This window comes from Empidonax traillii, unplaced genomic scaffold (assembly GCF_003031625.1).
Source record: "Empidonax traillii isolate 1590-97213 ecotype Southwest subspecies unplaced genomic scaffold, ASM303162v1 scaffold321:size1084243, whole genome shotgun sequence".
NCBI lineage: Eukaryota > Metazoa > Chordata > Aves > Passeriformes > Tyrannidae > Empidonax > Empidonax traillii.
Window position 1 is genome coordinate 372,263 of NW_020955514.1, and position 18,531 is coordinate 390,793.

General features: G+C 39.5%; 2 protein-coding genes across 6 annotated transcripts in view; both read left to right on the top strand.

Moving 5' to 3' along the window:
• The window catches only part of GRK4 (G protein-coupled receptor kinase 4), a 37,799-nt gene extending 34,201 nt beyond the window's left edge, over positions 1–3,598 (top strand). For both annotated transcript variants that reach the window (XR_003572067.1, XM_027891391.1), the window contains exon 16: positions 1,108–3,598. Coding sequence is in view for 1 of the 2 variants with exons in the window: in XM_027891391.1 (XP_027747192.1) it covers positions 1,108–1,161 (54 nt within the window). In the remaining variant the exon portion in view is untranslated. The remainder of the gene's footprint in view (positions 1–1,107) is intronic.
• Positions 3,599–7,819: 4,221 nt separating this feature from the next.
• Positions 7,820–18,531, top strand: part of HTT (huntingtin) — a 77,738-nt gene continuing 67,026 nt past the window's right edge. For all 4 annotated transcript variants that reach the window (XM_027891430.1, XM_027891431.1, XM_027891432.1 and 1 more), the window contains exons 1-4: positions 7,820–8,095; positions 13,956–14,039; positions 14,449–14,569; positions 18,081–18,140. In XM_027891430.1, coding sequence (XP_027747231.1) covers positions 7,995–8,095; positions 13,956–14,039; positions 14,449–14,569; positions 18,081–18,140 — 366 coding nt within the window. In that variant the 5' untranslated portion in view covers positions 7,820–7,994. The remainder of the gene's footprint in view (positions 8,096–13,955; positions 14,040–14,448; positions 14,570–18,080; positions 18,141–18,531) is intronic.

Consider the following 18,531-nt stretch of genomic DNA (forward strand, 5'->3'; position numbering starts at 1 on the left):
GGAGATGTCTTCATAGGTAATTGAGGCCCTCTGTAAAACCAAGTAAATAGAAGTAAATAAGCAAAAATAAATATATATCCAATAAAAAAGTAAATAAGTAGAAATATCCCCAAAATGAATGAACAGGAAGAAGCATCATGAAACAAATGTTAAAATATCTTAGGTAGTTTAATGCCTTTAGCAAAGCAACAATGTATCTTCACATAGCTGATAATGCACAGCCTTTTCTTACACACGTGGCTTCTGCTCATTAGTAAAGGTTCAGAGAATTGAGTATTTACCACCTAAAAGACACAAGACATTGTGTTGGCTTATAGGATGTAAGAAATAGGCTATTTGAAAAGGTTTGCAGTTGAAGATGTTATACCCAATTCTGCTTGCTCAGTGTGCCTGCACTTAGAGTGGAATTACCTTGAGAAGTATGAATATATTCCAGTAGCAAACACTTTGGTAGAAATGACTTTTGCTTTCAAGCAGAAATGGAATTTTAAAATAGCTCAGAGCATATCATTAAGTAGCCACAGCAGGGTAGTGTATTAAAATTGTATGAAGAAATTTTTTGTCTTCAGCTGGCAGTTCACCTTTCTAAAATGATAAAGTGCTAATGGAATGTGTAATAGTACCATCATTTTTAGTTTACCTTTTCAGATTCACTTTTCTCCCACTTACAGTAGTGGAATAGGAGGGGTGGTTGAGTGTACTAATAATCTCAGTTAAAGATAAAGCTTGTGTCTTACTGTAGTCTTTTCCTGCCAAATCAGCAGGATTCATACTGTCCCAAGATCTGGTTCTATGTATTGAGAAAGAGTCCTAAAAAAAATAATATGGTTTGAGAGTTTTCAGTTGGTTTTGAAGTAATAAGACTGCAGTTAATTGTCTTGTGAAGTTAAAAGGAGGAAAGAATTTAAGGTTAAATGAAACTTTAATGACTTGAGATTTGGGGTTGGATTGTGGCTTCCTTTGATTTTCCCAAAGCATTTAGTTAGTATGGAATAAAATGTGCTGGAGAAAGAGCCACCCTTCCAGCCTTTCTGTTGCTCATAAAACACCCAAATAAACAATTGTCTTGGTTCTGCAGCTGAGTTGTCTGTTTGTCTTCTCTTGCAGGTCTGTTTTAAATCTGATTGCAGTGATGATGAGCAGGAGTCCTCCAGACTTTAAATCATTTTACTCTCATCAGAAAGGATGAGCAAACGTTAAATGTTTTATATCTCTGTAGCAAATTGTATTATATATATTTTTTATCTGAGTTCAAGGATTTTTGTACATTTGTACTTCATTTGTTTTAAGATGTATATTTTCACTAAAGCTTAATTGTACAAAAAGCAATGAGTGCCATTTGAGTGAGTGTGTTTCTGTATGTATTTGATTTATCTTGATTAATTTTTTCTCAGTGGAATGAATCTAGGAATACTAAAAGGATTTTAAAGCACAGAGATAATATCTATGGCATCAATGTAACTTGACTTCGTATGCTCCTGCTAAAATTCTTCTTCTTAATTAGGATCTTTATTAGCAGTTTTCTTAACTGTAAAATGGCTGTACTGGTGAATTCAATAATTCTGGTGTTATCCAGCAGCATGGCAGTGCTATTATCTAATATATCTCTCAAGCAACTGCTAAGAAAAAAAAGGAATTCAGTGCACTGTGGCCAGCTATTAGGAATTGCTCTTTACTATCTGGCTCTGTAGAGTATCCTTCTGTATTTCTGTATAAAGAGAATTCTGAACATTTACCTTAAATCTGTAACAAACTGTAGTACCCTGTTCTTTTTCCTACCTATCTTACACATCCTCTCCATACAGTTTCTTGGAACGAACCATGCAAATTGACCTATGCCAAAATTTTATAACTGTATTTTGAAAAGTTTGTTGTCTTTAATGAAAGGATTTCTTTTTACCTGTGGGGACACCTTTTTTATTTTTTTCTGTAAATGAAATAGTTTTTGACTCCATGTAGGATGTTATAGTTTTATAATGGGTTAAAAACCAAAGCATGGGGTCTTTTCACTAACCTCTTCTCTGCTTATTATGTTGGAATATGCAATGTTGTGGGGTTGACAGCAATCACTGCCACCGAGAAAAGGGCAAGGCAATTCAAAGTAGCAAATTTAATTATGTAAATATTTTTTTCTTATAGCCTTTTAAAACAGAAACATTAAAACCTGCCTTTAATGATTGCTTAACACAAATGTGGAGCTGGTATTGAAGTTTGTTATGATTACTTGAGGTTCATTAGTAAAACTGATAAAAGCTGCCTGAAAGCTTGTCAGACTTCCATTTTCTGGACTCACATATGCCAGACTTTTTGTTTTGTAAAATTTCCAGTAAAACTATTAATCTCTGTTTGAGAGTCAATTTACAGAGCACATTTCATTAAGAGCTTTTACTGTTTTCAAAATTTGAGTTAGGGACTTAAAATATAATGGAATGCTCTTGGAGTTGGAGCCATGACTTTAGCTACATATTTTGTTCTGTATTCTGGAGATTTGAAGATTTGTCTCCACTGAACATGCTTTTTATTTTTTTAAACTTTCAAACCTCTGGGGCACCAACCAGACCACACATGTGTTGTACACACAGAGCAACTGAGTAGCCCCCACCTCAAATAGGTCTCTGCTCGTGATCCACAGACCCACTGGAAGAAATTTAAGATGCTTCTGAGAAACTCACAACGTACACTTGATAGCCAAGCCTATCATCAGGTTTTAATTCACAGTGTTTGGTCTCTAAAGACAAATGTTTTGATGAATTAGAATTTGAAAGAAGTTGAAAAACCAGTGTGTTACAGAACCCTACTGGGGCTCAGCTGGTGTCTATCTGAAATTGTTCCTCTTGGCTACCGTGCCACAGAAATAAGGAACGAGAGACTCTTTTCCTGGGTTGTTAGTGCATTTTTCCTGCAGTCTAAAGCAGCACACAGGACACCAAAATGACTGTTGTGGAAAGTACAAAGAGAGAAATTGGCAGAGGGAGAGAGAGTTTGAATGAATTACTGGAAGATGGTCTGATGTAATAGTGAAGGGATGGGAGGCTTGACAGAAAGAGAAATGTCTGAAGGGAGGGTGTTGGCTGGAACCATTATGTGTGAGACAATGAGCTGGCACGGGCTGACCTGACCCTCTTGATTTTGTACCACAGTAAGAGAAGGACTCTAAAAAGATGGGAATGGAAAAACTGGGGAGTAACAAAAGTGGTTTATAAATACCGACCTGATTGCAGAAGTCATCATTTCCCCGATTAAGGGGATTAGTTTTTTAAGGTCTTAGGTTTGCTCTTCTAAGGCAAAGGAGGCTGTATTAAGACTGCACATATGGGGTGACAGTCTGGATTTAATGTCTCCATAGAGCAACTTGAAATTTGGGCAAGTATATCATGGACACAAGCTGAGTAAATTTTATTTAAAAAAAAAAATCAAAACAGGAATGGGTGTTAATAGATTAAAAAAAAAAAAATCTGAAAGTTTTTTTATAATGTATTTCTAATTTTCTTTCCTCATTTGATGGAGAGGGATGTTAACTTAAAAAAAAATGAAATCAACTTCTCTATTTTGGAGTATTGAGACAACAGTTGTTCTCCAGGGTTCTGTGAAGAAAAAAGTCTAGATGAAGAGAGAAGGGAAATTATTCCTAAAAAGTGGTTATTTACATGTCTGCTTCTTTGGGCAAGGAATTCCTTGTGAAAAAGTGGAGGGTTTGTTTGTTTTTTTTGAAGTTTTATTTAGTTCCATTTCACAAGTTTTTTAATAAGTTCTCAATAATACTTTTGAACTGGTTTTGAGTGGAGTACATTTGCAGGATTCAGACCTAAATTCCATTCCTTTTGAGCTTTGGGTTTTCTTGGTTGGTTGGTTGGTTTTTCCCCCGTAGGCTCAAGATGGCATTTTTTTACTAGCAATTTGTCCCTTTTAGCTAAAAATACAACCACATAATAATGGCTAGATATTATGTAATGTGGATCCCCTAAAAAATTAGAAGAGACAAGGAAAGGGAAGCATCAGCATAACTCTTCTTACACGGTACATGAAGATGAAGATGTTTTGGTGTTTAAGGTGACCAACGTGGGTTAAATGTCTTTATTGGAGTATTGGGAAATTGGAGATGGGAAAGGGTAAGGAGAACGGAGAACACCTGAAAGCAAAATATTGTGGTGTGATAAATTTAACATGAACTTAATATATTGATTTTTTAGGACACAACTGAGACAAAGCAGGGGGAAGGCAGGAGATTGTGTTGACTGATTATGTAGCCTTTTATTCCCAATAAACTGCTGGGGGAGAGGGCAGAAGCCGAGGAAATTCTTGTAATTTGGTATGACTTCATTCAGATTCTAGATCTGTGTGTTAGAAGGCTTTCATAGCAGCAAGACAATCCAAGAGCCCAAGTGGTGCAAGCTTTGGAAAGATCTGTGGAATTCCATGGAGTTATTTGCATGAGATCAACCCTCCTGTGGCTTGTTTTCCAAGCGTTTGTGTACGAGTCTCAATGTCTGCTTGTGTGTACCTCATGAATCTCTATTTAGCTCCAAATTCAGAAACTGTGAAACAATGTACCAGTATCTTAAGGGTTTCCTTAATGCTTTTGAATGTAGTGACCGACAGAATAGAATCTTCATGCCTCAGGGTTGGGTTTTTTCCTATTAAAAATATTGTCAGCTTCCTCCCCTTGGCCCCCCTGAGGTGGAGTGTTCATTATAGAGATGGTGTTATGTTGCTGGATTATAACAACAACAAAACAGTCTCAGCTGAAAAAATAAGAATTTAAAAATAATATTAAATAGGAAAAAACCTGTGGTATTTCTGTGACAACAAGAGCATTATCGACAAATCTTAGCCTTTCATAGATGTTGTCGTCTTTTTTTTTCCCAAGTAGTTTTTAAAACAGTAGTCCTGAAGGGTTATGAAAGAGAATTATCTCCATCTCAGAATGAAAGTGTCTAATTTATGAATCAATGATAGAAGCTATTAAATACTGTAACAATCAATTTTTAGAAAGCACTCCAATTATTTTTCAAACAACACTGATGCAAGAAATTTTTCACTGCCATTTTTTCAGATAATACTTGTTTACAAGTTACTAAAATAAGTCAACAGAAGGAATATTTTTCTATGGTTTACATTTTAGGGTTACATTAATTTAACATTGGAATTACCATCTTCATTTAAGTATAGATTTTCAAAAAATACTTCTCTTTAGGAAGTCCTCAAAATTTGAACGACTGGAAGGCATCTTTAAGTGCAATTCATGTTTACTTTGATTTGAATTACCTGCCTGGCTTATTTTGGTGCTTATGATGTCTCTTCTGCTGAATGTACAATTCTTTTTTATTTCATAATTGTTCTTGTGGTGTAACTTGAGTTTTGCACATGAGATGTAGGTAACTTTTTGTCATGTTCCAGATGTGTCCAAAACACCAGAATTCTTTCAAGGCATAGGAAGCTGACTGTTAAATGTGATGTGTTAGTTCCAGCATCTCCAAACCACTGACTGTTCTTGTGTGAGCTGTTTTCCTGGATGTTCTGGAATTGTAATTCCTGAAATAAAAGCAAAACACTGCCGCATATCTCAACCACATTCATTACTGTCTAATGTGATTTATTTACCATGTCTGTCATGGTATCTGGGAGAGAATAAAAAGAAAAATTGTAATTTGAAAAAGTAATTTGTAATCTCTTGAAGCAAAAAATATACATTGTATACTGTAAGTTTTTTACCAATGTAAGATAGTCGGATCCAGGAAAAAGTGCCCCAGCTCTGTTATAGTGGCTCAGCTGATACTTTATCTCATGGTCTGAATCTGGATTTCTGCAGAAATTTCTGTGTGCAGAGAAAATTACTGGGACGGGCTGTTTCTCATCAACACATTTACTGTAATTTTATAACATGAGTTGAAGGAGTAAGCACTGAAATGCTCTACAAAACAGCTTCAAATTAATGACTTTAACAACAAAACAACTGTGCTGTGACATATTGCAGATTATCTGTGCATATGTCAAACCACGTGGGCCAGCAGTCTCGTGAAGTTTGTTGGATTATTTGAGTAGTACCAATTACCTGGTGAATCGTTCACAGAAAGGCAGAAATACTGGCCAAAGTGTGACTTCAGGACAGTGAAAAATATTCCTGTCATGCTTATCCAACCCATTCTTAAAAACATTAGATCCAGAGGTAACCTTATAGACAAGGTAAGAGCATGTTTCTTTTTCTTTCTCCTTGAGGCTGAGATTAATTCATTGTCATCCGCTAAATTTCACGTAACCTTTTATGTGTGCACTGTTAATGCATTGAAATTGTGACTTTGTTTTAATTTGAGGTAATGCTGACTTTACAAAAATGCCCGTTTCTAACCCTGCCTGCTTTTTCTTGCCCCTTGCCTGTTTTACATGACTTTATTTTTGCCAGTGCAGTTTGTGGGGCAGGATCAGTGACGTGACATGTGCAAAACCAAGGGTCAGTAAATTTGGATTGGGAGTACCTACTGATAGAGGTACTCACTAAAGGAAAACCTCATACCCCTGAGTTGTCTTCCAGTTGTCTCAGCTCCTGGTTAATGAGCCAGAGGGCTCCCACTGGCGATCCAGTTGAGAAGGACAAGGAGAACAAAGAGGGATGTGCGTGTGGGCAGGCAGTGCCTGGTGCTCTGCCGGTGAGTCAGCAGCCCATGGGGGACTGGCACACTTTTGTTTTGAAGCTTCAGAGCAGGCTTGCAAGGACTGGCTTGGTTGGTGGCTTGTTTAATCTTTTATAAGAGCTTATGCTCTTCTTAAAGTATGTGCTTAAGTTTATTTGAAAGTGTGGAGTGACACATGCAATTAACACAGTGTGTGCAGCATTCCAGCTCTGCTGTCACCTTCTATCATGTGTCATTTGCTAAATAAAAAATTCATGATTATCCACATGTTCCATAGAAACCTTTCTGTGAGCTTTATGGGGAAAAATATATTTTTTTCCTAAGAAGCTCACAATTTGTTGCACATTTTTAATGAAATAGGGGTTTGCTCTAAATTGAATTGCTTTCAGTACTGTGGATAGGTTTACTGCAGAGGAATGTTTCATATGGTTTGTCTTTTATTAACATGCTAATAAAGTTAACTGGCAGAGCACTGAGTTACTGAGTATTTGGCAGGAATGTGATCTGTGACGACTTCTGTTGGCCTGAATATTCAGAGACATGAGCTTCGCGTCTTTTTGTTCGTATCTGCTAGCAATAACCAAGTAGAATTACTGGAATTTTGTTTTCTTAATAGTTCCAAGAGCTGTTCTCCATTTGCACTGCTGGCACCCAGTTTCATGTGTTTGAGCTATAAGTTGAAAAACCAGCACTCCTCAGCTGTCATGTACAATCTGTATTCAGCGAGCGGATGTGTTAAAATCAGTGGTTATAACTGGAAAGTTCACAATACTGTTGATTTTTTTTTTAAGTGCTTAGTAATCTAACCAATGCTTTAAATGCTGTACACTGTCTCTTGTATCCTGTGTGTTTAGTGTGTGAATTACAACTGTGAGAGGTATCCCCCGATGAGGGCGCGGGTCCGGCCCCTCACGGGCCGCGGTCACGGCCGCCTCCCCCCGCCAGGGGGCGCCGCGGAGCAGCGCCAGACGGGGAGGGGCGGAGCCCGCTCTCTGATTGGACAGAGCTGCTGTCACTCTGCCCGTTTCCCCTCCCCTTTGCCGCGTGCCCGCGCGTGACGCCGCGCCGGGGTGGGCGGGGCGGGGCTGCCCGGTGGGGGTGGGGCGGCGGCGGCGGCGGCGCGGGGACCGCCGGGACGGGCCCAAGATGGCGGCGGGGCGGACGGGAGGCGGTCGCGGGCCCGGGCGGCGCCCGCCCCATTCATCGCTGCTGTGACGGGCCCGGGCCCGCGCAGCGCCCGCACCGCGGCGGCAGCGGGGCAGGGGCGGCGGCAGCGGCGGCGAGACAGCGCTCGGGCCCGCCGGGGCGCCCGCGAGAGGGCGGGTTGGAGCGCGGGCCGGTGCCGGCGGCGCGGGCGGAGCGGACATGGCCACCATGGAGAAGCTGACGAAGGCGTTCGAGTCGCTGCGCTCCTTCCAGCAGCAGCAGGGCCCGGCTACCCTGCCCGAGGAGCCGCTGCAGAGACCGTGAGTGCCCGGGGCTGGGGGGTCCCTGCCCGCGTGTCCCTCGCCCCGCCCGGGCCGGAGCGGCCGCCCCGCCAGCCGCGCTCGGCCCCGGCGCTGCCCCGTCCTGCGCTGGGGGCGGCTCCGCGGACCGGTCCGGGTGCTGCTGCTGCTGCTGCTGCCGCCGACTCTCTGCTGAAGTTTAAGCGCGGAGTAACTTTCAGGGGGAGCACTTTTGAAAATGCAGCGGTGCAGGTGGTGAACAGGGGATACAGCGATGCTGTGTGGGTTTCACAGGCTGGGTCCAGGAACGAAAACCTTATTTTCGGCTGATAAGCTGCTGCTGCAAAAAAGACAAAACCCCTTAAGCATAACTTACAGCACTGCTTTCGACCTTCTCTGGTAACTCTCGAAATCCTCCCTCACAGACCTTGTTTTTCAGTGCTTGACTCTTCCTGCATGAGAGTCTTTTCTCTGAGCTCTCTCCAGCTGATTGTACAGGTTTCTTGAAATAAGGATTCAGGGCTGAGCAAAAGAAATTTCTTCCATTCTGTAGTTCACTTTTCATATCTTTAAGAGTATCAATTGTCACTTGGTTGGTTTTCTTCTGTCTTGTCAGAACAGTGCCCTGAAAGTTGATGTTGAAGTTAAAAACAAGCATTAACATTTATGAATTCAAAAGTTAAATGGAGTTGAAGTCTGAGCTCTGAAAGGTTTGGAAGGAGTCGCTGTGGATATGTGGATATGTCTGTTTGTGATAAACTTCATTTAAAGTCTTGTGCTCTGACTTGCTGCGCAGAGACCTAAGAGGGATTAGTTTAAATATTCCTGATACCCTTTTGCTTTCTTAAGCATAAGGGACAAATGCATTAGATCTGTGAGATACTCTGCTGTCCCATCAGAAGGCATTACTGGAGGACAAGGAGCTGTTCAATACCACAGTGCTGCCCCTTCCATTTGCATCCTCTAAAATAGCTTTTATTGAGCAGGTGCAGGGAGCCAGGTTTTTACAGGATGAAGACGTGAGTCACGCTGTTGCTTCTCCTGCAGCTATTGGGGAGATGGGAAAAGCAGAAGGGTTGGGGAGCAGGTAACTCCTAAATTGGCAGTTTCCTGCGGTGCTGGCAGGGGAAGCGAAGCAGCGGCTCTGGGCTCTGGGCCACCTGCTCCCACAGCACACTGTGCTGCAGTTGCCAACCGAATTATCACTGTTGGGACCGTTTCTGTTTGGAGAGTGTTGTCTCAAAGAGTCTCAGTGCATCTTCACACTTGGTGCATAACAGGTGAAAAAGCTCATCTTCGTGAGCTGATTGTTTTCAGAGGCCTTGCTGGTGTGCATTTTTTATACTGGTACTTTCTGTGACGTGGGGGATGGATGACCATCTATTTCTCATCTTTCCTGTATGCAGTTCAAAAAGTCTGTCTAGGAAGTTACTGATGAGAGAGGTTGAGGTGTTTCAAGAGAAAATCCTGAAAATTATTTGTGATGCCTGCTGAGGGTTATTATGCTCTTAGTTTGGATGGTCTAAATTTAGGCATATTCTGCTCTGAACATTAAAAAATTAGTGTTGTAGTTGTCCTTGTTGACTTTGCTTTGTGTTTAAAAATAGGCTGTGTTTTCAGGAAGCTGATGAGATTGCATGCCCCCAGGAGCAGCACAAATTCAGTGACAGCACTGAGCCTTAGAAAAGTCAGTGAAAGGCTGTTGTGGCAGCCTTTGCTGAAGCTTCCCAAATTTGAAGTGAAATGGCAGGTGACATCTTGAATGTAATTCATGGTACTGCCTGCATTTGTTTTTTCTTGTTTGTAATGGACTGGAAAGGAAAATTGTCTCTGTGTTCATCTTCCTTGTGGTTCTGTGTAAATAACACTTAAATATTTTGTAGTTCTGTCTGGTTCCTGTGTCCTACTGAGAACTGTCTCCTACTGTGAAATGTTTTAAGATCAGAGAGATTGAGGTAGAGAAGAATTTATTGTTTGCAGAACATGTATCCATGTTTTTCTTCACTTTATTGTAAGACAATGACTCCAGAACTTTGGGTAATATTGATATCCTGTTATTACTTTTTTATTAAAATATTAATCAAATCCAAGCTTTTACCAAGAAGGCCAGAGCTTTTTCTGTTTTGAGAGATTTTAATCAGCAATAATCATGTGTTATGCTTATATTATGCATTACAGTCAGATGTCAGTGTCTGGTCCCTTCTCTTGTCTCTTGTGTTGTTTTTTTTCCCTTCTACGGAAACTTAACTTGAAGTCTCTGTCAAATTGCTTCTATAAACTTCTGCTGAGGCATCCGATTTTCTTCCTTAGCCATTTTTAGCTTTTTCAGACTCTTCAATTTTATTTTAATTTGGGCATTGTGTTTTGTATTACAAAGCTCCCACTAACTTCAAATTTTATTAATATGATATAATACGATGTAAAAATCCAGAGTTTACTCACTGAAACTAAAAAGCAGACGGGTCATCACATGTATTATATTTTACATTTTATTCATTTTTACTGCTTAGCAGCTGGGAGAATGACTTGCTAGTGTTCCTTCTGGAAAGGTATTTAGCTTTTATTTAATTAATCCAAAGGTAGATTCTTCACCTTTCCTCTTGTCAACTTGTTCTAATAATCAATTATTGTAATTTTTTAAATTTTTTTTTTTAACATTTGATTCTAACCATTACTGTTACAACAGAAGGTGCTGCAGAAGCCCAAGTGCTCTCCAACAATATACTTTTTTTTCTATACTCACCAGTTTTTCTGGGTATTTTATGTTTGCCTGGAGCTGTGCTCACAGATTGGTTTGATTAGTGCTGTATGGATGCGTATCATGAATTTTTTGCTTCAGTGAAGGCCACGTGAACAGTGTGGATGAAATGTATTGCCCTGCCTGGCAGTGGTGGTTCCCAGATGGATTTTTTGGAATTAGCATTTCTAGGATGTCTAGTAGACCAGTTCTAGTTAACTTGACTACCCATCATTGCCTGTGTCACTACACATTGTTTCAGTTGTCCATCTTATTTGCATTTAGTTTGTTTCTTGATCCCCTCATACTTCTGTTTGTTATTAATGGAGTAGCTTTTAGTTTCCTGTTATTTTTCTCAAGATTAATGTCAAGCCGTTTGGTTTGGCCCTTTTTCTTATTGCTGGTTCAGCTTTAGAAATTCTCTACTCGTAACATATCCTTAATTTCAAGGGCTAATAAAAACTTAGCACTGTTGAGCTGCATCTCTTTGTAATCAGCTCATCAGGATTCAGAGGGGAAAGTTATCTGGGCTTGATGGTTTCCTTACGTTGTTCATTAATCCTCCTGGCTGGAGATGGTCTGTAGAAGTAGGCAGGAGATTAAACTCCCCTGCATGTGAGATGAAGCTTTCCTGTAGATAACTGCTACTTCCAGTATCTCCTGCCTTCTGTTATTCATTAGATATGTGTGACTGATTCATCAAATGTGTGATGCTGTTGTTGCCCCCCTGGTTATGCTCATCAGCAGTTTGCCTCAGGACTTCATAATATAATATATATAATAATATATATAATATAATATTCATATATAATATTGTTGTTTTTTTAAATAAAAAATCGTGTGTTGTCTCTACATCCTGTTCTGTTATCCTTCTCCCTCTGTAGCCCCAGAAAATGTGTGCATGCACATGATACACATTGTGGTTTTCCTTCCACCTTTCATTTCCTTAAAGAATTTTTTTTAGAAGTTAAATTTTCCTTAGCCAGGCCTTTTAAAAATTTTTAAGTTAGTGGTTTCAGCAGAATTTTCAGTGGTAGATTAAATGTTACTTGAGCTCTCTGTTTACAGAAATCTGCCTGAGAGATTGATCTCTACTAGTCTGAGCAGTATTGAACAGCACTGCCTGCCTTGCTCAGGGCTATGTTATGTGTAGATAATAAAGAACTTGATTCTGAAAGCAGTCTCATTCAGTATCTTTAATGTGTTCTGTATCTGAAATACTGAGCTTATGGGCAAGTTCAGATGTGCCTGTTCTATTTTTGGGTTGAATGTGTGCTGAAAATGGTGCTCATAAGAGATGTGGGCAACGCTGGGCAAAATTATCCTGAAAGGTGAAATGATTTATTCAATTTTCCGAGGTGGCTGTTCACATCAGCAATGCTGACGTTGTGAGATCAGATGGGCATCTTGGGGAAGTTTTGGTGTTTTGTTAGAGATGATCTGAAATGCTGCTGAAGACTTTTGGTGCTTTTTCAAGAGAGAGAGAAAGACATCGTGTGTCTTCGTCTGCTTGTGTTCTGCCGGTGGCTTAAGAGCCTGAGCCCAAGCAGGGATCCTCCTTGAGGAATGCTGTAGCTTGCCTGAATAAAGTGCTGCCAAACCATAATGGAAAAAATGGCCTTGGTCAGAGCTATGGAAAGTATTTCTGGGATCTTTGTGGGAAAAACTGAAATTCTGGGAATAGCTTAACGCTTTTCAACCCCCCACTTCCAGTCTGATGGAAGGAAAGGGACAGGGATACTGGCAAAGAATGACTTTTTCCAAAAGTTTGCACATTTTCCAAAATTGTGCTATTATTTGAGCTAAAGCTCTTAAATATTACAGTGTAATTCTTAAAAAAAATTCTCAAACACTGTATTTTGGGTTAGCTTAATTTACTGTGCTCACTGGCTACTTGCTATTAGTCCTTAATGCTGTGGTAATGATATTAATGCAACTTATGGCTGTTCACATATTTTTCCAGCTTCTAGTTCAGAAACAGTTTTACTGTTTGATGAGTTTTGCTACTTTTTGCTAAGACAGAAAATTAAATACTAAAAATACAAATGATCAGTTCTCACTTGAAAGACAAAAAGAAAGATTCTCTGTGAATGTGAGTGAAGGAGCTGGTAACTCCTTATTGTGAAACACACTCAGGAGAAGTACCTTTGGGTGTGTGGCTTTGCTCTAGCATTGCTACTGCTTAATTATTTAAAAGTAACATCTGCTTCCCTAGAAGTGATTGTGTGTCAGTAAAGTTAGGAGTAGGATATACTGCACACTGAAATAAAATTTCACAGTCATGGTTGAGAGTCTGTCTCGCTCTCTGTTCTCAGTTCCTTTGTTGGGGGTGGAGCAGGGAAGAGCTGCTATTCCAAGAGCTTATGTCATGTTGAAGTGAATGTTAAACAGATTTTGCAAAGCAGAAGGTTTTCATATTGTGCTCTGCACTGCTTGTAGATGCATATCCTTTGATTTTGTGAATTTTGTTCTCTTTTCTTGTACACCCTGGGCCATACCAAGTGTTACTGTAGGGACCTTATTCTCGATGGGCAGGGACTGTGCCTTGAGCTTTGCTATTTTTGTAATTACCAGTTGGAGGAATGTAGTCTATGATAGGATTGCTTTGTCATCCTTTCAGATGTAAAATGGTCCATTTAATTGAACTCAAGTTTAAGACCTTGGCAGACATAAAAAGTCTAAGGTGATATTATGTACGAGGAAGGTCTTTTAAAAAGTGGTATCTTTTGTTCTCATGGCTTCTTTTTCCCATCCCTTTTTTATTCCATCAGTTTCTTTTATTTTCACTTTGTTCTAGTTCTGCTCCACGTTTTCCTTCCTTTCCATTTACTCTTCTTCATTTTTCTTTCCCAAATGTTTTCTTAGTGAAAATTATAGAATTAATATGATATTCCCTGTTGAATGGTTCATTGCCTTTCTAAGCTTGTGTCCTTCCCTTTGCTTGTGTCCTGCTTGCTCTCAGCAGCAGTTGGCAGATGAGGTCCTTCCTGGGACTGCAGGTAGTTGGTTTGTGGCTGTTTCTCTAATGACCAGAAAGTGCATCTTTTTCTTGTGTAATCATTAGACACTGCTCCAGCAAGAGTGTTTCAACGGCCACTTCTGAACTCTTGTCTCAGACTCACTATCATTATTTTCTTCCTTTAGAAAGAAAGAGCTTTCAGCTACCAAGAAAGATCGAGTGAACCACTGTCTAACAATATGTGAAAACATAGTTGCTCAGTCTTTAAGGTAAGACAATGGCTTTTATTTATTGCCTTAGAATGAATAGCAACTTTGTAGTGTTACCTGTTTGGAGGATTCCTGATAATTGCTGGTTTTAAGTGCTGAACTTCTGTTTAAAACTGAAATGGCGTGATTTCGTATTTTTACCATCCCAAGAAGATGAAGAAGTACTTTTGTTTTAACTGTTGCTGGAGTGGGCATTATCCTTCTGCTGCAGACAGGGAAACTTAGGCCAGGTTATGTAGGAAAGAGCAGGGAAATGATCTCCCAACTCCTAATGAAGTGCTTTAATATACTGTATGTCTTTGCCTCCTATATAAGTTTGTGTAGCTGGATTATAAAACCCCTTCAAAAACAGCACTGGTGTTTCCTTTTCAGAGTGCACACTGTCATTTTTTAATGTTTGTTTATTTAGAAATTCCCCAGAGTTTCAGAAGCTGCTGGGCATTGCTATGGAACTCTTTCTCCTGTGCAGTGAGGATGCAGAATCTGACGTCAGGATGGTTGCTGATGAATGCCTTAATAAAGTTATTAAAGTAAGAACCACATTTTGCCTTTTCTTGATGCAGTGTCCTGTATGAATTCACACTGATGTTCTTGTAGTTGCTTTTCTTATTTCAATAATACCTCTAAGTAAGCTTCTTTGCTAAATTCTGTACATGCTCTTAGGAGAGCTTCTAATGCCCAGATCAACATATTTAACTCGTCTTCTGTCATCCATTGTTCTCATCTAGTCTTTTGTACGGTTGTTCATTAACTTTGTTCTCTTCAAGTTAACCAAAACAAGAATCTTGGCTTTTCTAAAATCATCTTGTGTGGGAGAAATACTCTGTTATTGTTCTGTAAACATAAAGATACTTAGCATGAGGAAAGGTAAAAATGTTATTTTAAAGCTATTTGAAAACTGTAGTGCCTTTTCATTCCAGACTAGTACTGTGCCCAAATTCAGGTAGTGGGATTTGCTGAGACTTTTAGGAGGAAATTTTAGGCAGTACTTGGGATAAATACGGTGTTCTGGAGATTGCTTATTCCCCTGCTGTGATCCAGAGTGAAGGGCTTGTTGGAGAACAGCAGATGGGCATTCATAGGAGGTCAGGCAAGGTCTAAATCGTGATTCAGAATATCTTAAAATGAACCTTTTGAGTAATTCCTGGGAGCTGCTGCTTTCAGGACAGGTTTGCCTTCACTTGCCCCTTTTTTTTCCCCTAGAAATACTTGAACTTTAAATCAACCTTAGGTACCTGTATAATTAGAAATACACAAATAATCATTTTCTTCAGCACGAAGGGGTGTGTAGAGGCAAGCAAACTAAGCATCCTTATTCCTTTATAGATTTCCTCAGTTAAGTTATGTTTGTTTGATATCTGAAGGAATTAAGTTTTGGGGATTGAGCTTGTGGCTGAAAGTTGTGTGAAGAAAGCTTACTGATTCTGTAGTGTATTCCATGATGATAGGGAATAAGGAAGTGCAAGTGCCTTGCTTTTTTGTTTTGCCCTGTGACACTTTACTCTTTTCACTTTGATTTAAATGTTTTTCCATTTGTGGGAGAGCACTCTGTGAAATGCATACACTATTATTTAACTTAACTTGCATTAAAAAATGCCCTGAAACAGTTTTGAAGACTGCAATCTTACTTCCTACTTTCTGTGAAACTCTTTCATAGACTTGGTATAAAAGTTACCTCATAAATTCCCCCATCTATTAAATATTGTTGCTTTCTAGGATGGTTCAAGGTAACTTGAAGAACTTTAATTTTTTTTTCCCCCAAAAAAATTGTATGGTAGTTGATTTTTAAAAATTAAAGTGATTTTAAATGACAGTCTTCTATCAGTCATTAGACTTGCCAGTTGGTCACAGCTCTGATATTCCAACCACGTGGATGTATCAGACTGTTGTGGAGCCGGTTGTAGTTTGTATTCTGTTTCTGTGTTTCATGCTGTGTGTAAGCAACTTAGTCTTTAGGCAGACACTCTTGTGTCTAAATACAGAGACAAAAAGATACGCAGTTTTATTTTTGGTTGTGCAAGTTGCAGTGATGCGTGTGGTGAGTGGAACAGAGGTGCTGGACCCCTAAGCTTGCATTTAGGCCAAGTTCAGCTTTTTTTAGTACCCCAGGCATTTTTAGAGACTAATTCTTTTGCTAGGTAGATGTTTTGTATTTTCTCTCTTGAAATAGGAGAATATTCAATATGTAAGCATTATATAATGTTTAATTGGACAATATAGAATATTTAATATATAAGCATTACTTGTGTAACTGTGTGTCTGAAGTTTATGCTCATTAGTCTAACTGAAAAATTAACACTTCTGTGTTAGACAAGGCTGACCACATAACTTTAGACAAGGACACTGTAAGTCATTTTAAGTATCACTACACTTATCTGTCAGAACCTCAAAGACAACATAAATGGTTCAAAATGTAAACAACCTCGGTGATACCTTTAAAAGAGAATATACCGAGTTGGGAGTTCACCAGGTTTCTGTGGGTTCGGTCAAGCTGTCTTGTTTCTGAAGCTGATGCACAGTGTTGTAGTATCCTCTGGGATAATGATACTGATGGGACTCCTCACACAGATTGGAGTACAGTTGATCTCAGTAATTGGGTTTTATTATTGTAGTTATTTAGAGTTGACTATGCTTACAGTTTTTTCAGATGACATTTTAAATTCTAGCCTGCTGAGATTAAGTTTTTCACCAGCAACAACAGTTGGATGGGTTGTAAGGACAACTTAGCCTTGAATCCAAAGAGTAGTTGGTGCCCTTTTCTGTTGCTTGATATCGTTGTGTACCTACTTGCTGTCATTTAGGCACCTGCAGTCTATAGTGCTTATGCTAGTATAAAGATACAACCCAGGTAGGATTTTTCTGGGCAAGGTAATAAAATTGTATTATAATGACTGGTATATTATATAATGACTGGGGTTTTGGGGCATGCAATTTTAGACTGGGGGGAATTGTGGTCTGGAGGAACCACAGGCACTTCACTGACCCTGCTTAAGCACTCATGGCCTCCAGCTCAGTGTGTATCATAAGATTTTGTAGTCACCATGAGTAGTGCTGGGAAGATGTGAGTTTAATGGTTGGTGGCCACCAAGGCCGTTAGAATATTAGAAATTAATAAATTATTGAGCAGAGAATAAAGAATTAAATATTAAACGTGAAAGCACTGTATGAACCCACAATGTAGTCACTCTCACATTGTATGGAACTCTTTTCTCATCTGAGGAAGGGGTGGTAGAAATGTTCAGAAATAGGAGTGCACACTAGAAAGAAAACTGGAAGGGAAAGGGTAACCAAAAGTATACAAATTATTCTGTATGAAGAGATTATATATAGCAGAATTATTTTCATGGTTTTTGTATTCTCTGTTACTTCAAAGACAGAGAATGAGAGAGTTGAGGTGAACAGAAAATTACTACTTCTCAGTGCTTACTTTGGTTTCACATACATTGATTCTTAGCCAGAGTGCAGGTTCAAACTACAAGGTGTGCTCTGTCACTGTGTGCTTGAGCAGATCCTGGGAAGTGACACTTGTGGTGTCCAGAACACCTTGTGGTGCTAAAGGGATGCAGAAAATAGGCTGATTGATGAAAGAAGGGGTTTTCAAGGGCTGTTAAAGGTAATGGTACAAATACAGCTTCAGCTTGAGAAATAGGAGGAGGCTGCATGGCAGTGTGGGTGTGTAGCAGGGGATGCCTCTTGCTGCTTGGTGAATGCTATTCTTGTGCTTTAATGTTCTATTCCTGAGTATCTGTTCCTGGCAATTGCTGGAAAGCACAATGGGTTGGCTCTGCTTGGAGTCTGATCCCATATGGCCTTTTGCAGGTAGAGTGGATAAAGGAGTATTAGCTGCAAAGACAGTTTGTGGAGTTTGTCTGCATTTGGGTGAAGGATAAAGGTGTCCCTCCTCAGTGTTTCTAACTTGCTGGTTATGCATCAAATAGATATCATGAGATAGTTCTGTGCCTTTTTTGAGGCTGTTCTACTGCAAGTGTAGTGTTGTTCCTGTAAAGTGCCTCCCCTCTGATACAGTGCATTTTATTGCAGGCTTTGATGGATTCCAATCTTCCCAGGTTACAGTTAGAACTATATAAAGAGATTAAAAAGGTGAGTTTCTTTCATGTCCTACTGAAATATGCTATTTATTATGTGCTTTTGTATATTGGAATGTGGCATTAATGTAAATGAATGGTTTGTCTCTTAAGATCAAGGTCAAAGTTTCATTTTGAAAGGATTTGTGACTGTTCAATGTATTTTCTACTGAATTCTTCAGTGTTGGCCCCGTTGTTCAGATTTAACCACTCCTGAAAGCTTATCTGGCAGAAAATGTGTGAGCATTTGGTGCGAACAGCAGTGTGAGTTAACCTTAGTGACTTCCAACCCAAAGGAATAAGGCATGTTCATGATGTTTGCTCCACTAACTGAACTGGAAAGAACAACTTGAAGCAAAAGGGTGGTGAAAAGTAGATGGAGGACAGTGACATTCTTAATTGACAAC